This window comes from Stegastes partitus, unplaced genomic scaffold, assembly GCF_000690725.1.
Source record: "Stegastes partitus isolate 25-593 unplaced genomic scaffold, Stegastes_partitus-1.0.2 Scaffold1232, whole genome shotgun sequence".
NCBI lineage: Eukaryota > Metazoa > Chordata > Actinopteri > Pomacentridae > Stegastes > Stegastes partitus.
Window position 1 is genome coordinate 202,859 of NW_007578963.1, and position 2,302 is coordinate 205,160.

The window sequence follows — 2,302 nt, forward strand, 5'->3', positions numbered from 1 at the left end:
CAGCCGCCGGCCCTGTGACGGGCCTCCACCCACAGGTTGGTAACCACCAGATATTTCTCCTTTAATGTGGTTTTCTTTAGTTTTTCTTTTCTCTTCTGTTTGTTTCTATTTAAATGTATTTTATATTTATATATTTTCTAGTTCTGCATTTATTCTGTTTATTTTTTGTGTATTTTCCTTTTTTGGTTTATTTCAGGGTTTTTTTCTATTTAATTATTTCTGGAGTGTTTTTTTTTTAACTCGTCTCCTTTTTATATTTTCTATATTTTCCTGGTTCTTTTTTGCTGTTTTTTTCTTTCTTTCTTTGGACTTTTATTTTATTACTTCCTCTGATGATGATGAATTCTGTGAAACACGAACAAAACAACAACAGCCATCGTTTTATTATTTTTATTCATGTTCTACAAACAGAATTTACTGAATAGACGAACTTCCTGCTGGTATTTTCACATTAAGACGTTTCTCGTGTGGACCCTTCAGGTGGAACCCACGACCCTGTGAGGGGCCTCGGCCCGCAGGTTGGACACCACCACGATGAGACGTCTTTTTAATGAAGGCCACAGATTTATGGGACCAACGCTCAGATTAGCAGAGAAACCAGGACGGTGTGCAGATGAGAGTCAGGTTGGGATGGATTCAGTTTAAAATATACGAGGAAAGAAAAATTAAATTCTGTGAGAATAACGACACAAATTACTAGAAAAAAAACACCAACAACTCTGTTCTGTGACCGATAATAACGTCAGACGTGTGTGAGATGAACTGCTCGTGTTTTGGAGATTTAAGGCACAAGTTCAGAAGAAAAAAAAACAGAATTTGTTCAATTAAATTACAAACGTACAAGAAAACTACAAGTGTCTGAGACTGAACTCACAGGTTTTGGATTTTTGTTTAAATTAATTCTCTGAGCATAACGTGTGAGATGAACCGCTGATACTTTGAGGCTTTTATAATTCATTTGTTCAATTAAAGGCACAAGTTTACTAGAAGAAAAAAAACAGTTCTCTGAGAATAAACTCACAGGTTTAGGATTTTTGTTTAGTTAAAAATTTATGAGGAAAAAAAATCTAAATTCACTGAGAAGAAAGGAACAAATTCCTAGAAAATAATTCTGATATTCTCAAACAATAGGTTCACACATGTACTAAAATAAACAGAATTTGTCAATTAAAGGCTCAAGTTTAAAAGAAAAAAATCTAAATTCTCTGAGAACAACGTGTGAGATGAGCTGCTGATAATTTGGGGTTTTTATAATTTATTTGTTCAGTTAAAGGCATAAATTTACTAGAAAGAAAAAAAACTGTTCTGTGACTGATAATCACGTCAGACGTGTGTGAGATGAACTGCTCGTGTTTTGGGGATTTCAGGCACAAGTTTAGAAGAAAAAAGACAGAATTTGTTCAATTAAAGGCACAAATTGAAGAGAGAAAAAATCTAAATTCTCTGAGAACATGGTGTGAGATGAGCTGCTGATAATTTGGGGCTTTTATAATTTATTTGTTCAATTAAAGCTGAAAATTTACAAAAAGAAATTCAGATATTTCACAGATTTAAAGGAGAAAAGCCTGTGATTGTTTCAGATTGAAGTCCCTGTCAGTCAGTAAAAGCTCAGCGTGTAGATGACTGGTGTCACTGGTGTCACTGGTGTCACTGGTGTCACTGGTCCAGATGTGAGGCGAGGAGACGGTGATCCTTCAGTTCTGATCCGATGTTTGAACAACACAAAGATTAAAGAAAGCTGCTCTGCTGTCACACACTGGATCTGGATCAGACGCTGAGTGGAGGAGACACAAACCCGTCTGGTTCCTGAGGATGAAGACGAGCTGGTTTGTTGTGTCGTGCTGCCTCCTGCTGGTGGAACCGGGCGCTGCAGCTCCTCACAGAAGCAGCAGCAGCAGAACAAGTCAGACGGGTCACGGGTTCATCGTCACCACGGGACCAGGAGGAGACGCTGATTACTGATTACTGACGGCTGATCCGTTCTGTCCCACGATGATGCTGCTGTACAGCCTCTGCTGCTCCTCCTTGAACGAGTCCTTCACCTTGGACCTCTTCAGGCCGCCGTCCCTGCAGGAAAACACCGTCAGTCCAGCTCGCTGACCCGCAGAGTCCAGAAGACTTCTGCTGCAGCACCACGAGGAACGACCCGAGATCAGAGCCAGAACATTATGAGGAAAAAACGAAGACTCTGAGATTAAAGTCACACGTCTACGAGAAAAAGCTGTTCACTGAGACTGGAGTCAGAAAACTATGAGGAAAATACACAAACAACCCCAGACCGGAAAAACCAAAACAACAAGAA

At 39.4% G+C, this 2,302-nt stretch overlaps 1 protein-coding gene across 1 annotated transcript in view; it reads right to left on the bottom strand.

The window, feature by feature from the left end:
* Positions 1 to 374: 374 nt before the first annotated feature.
* gpat3 (glycerol-3-phosphate acyltransferase 3) overlaps positions 375 to 2,302 on the bottom strand; it is an 11,568-nt gene continuing 9,640 nt past the window's right edge. Inside the window, exon 7 of the mRNA XM_008297653.1 lies at positions 375 to 2,067. Within this exon, the coding sequence (XP_008295875.1) occupies positions 1,956 to 2,067 (112 nt within the window). The 3' untranslated portion in view covers positions 375 to 1,955. The remainder of the gene's footprint in view (positions 2,068 to 2,302) is intronic.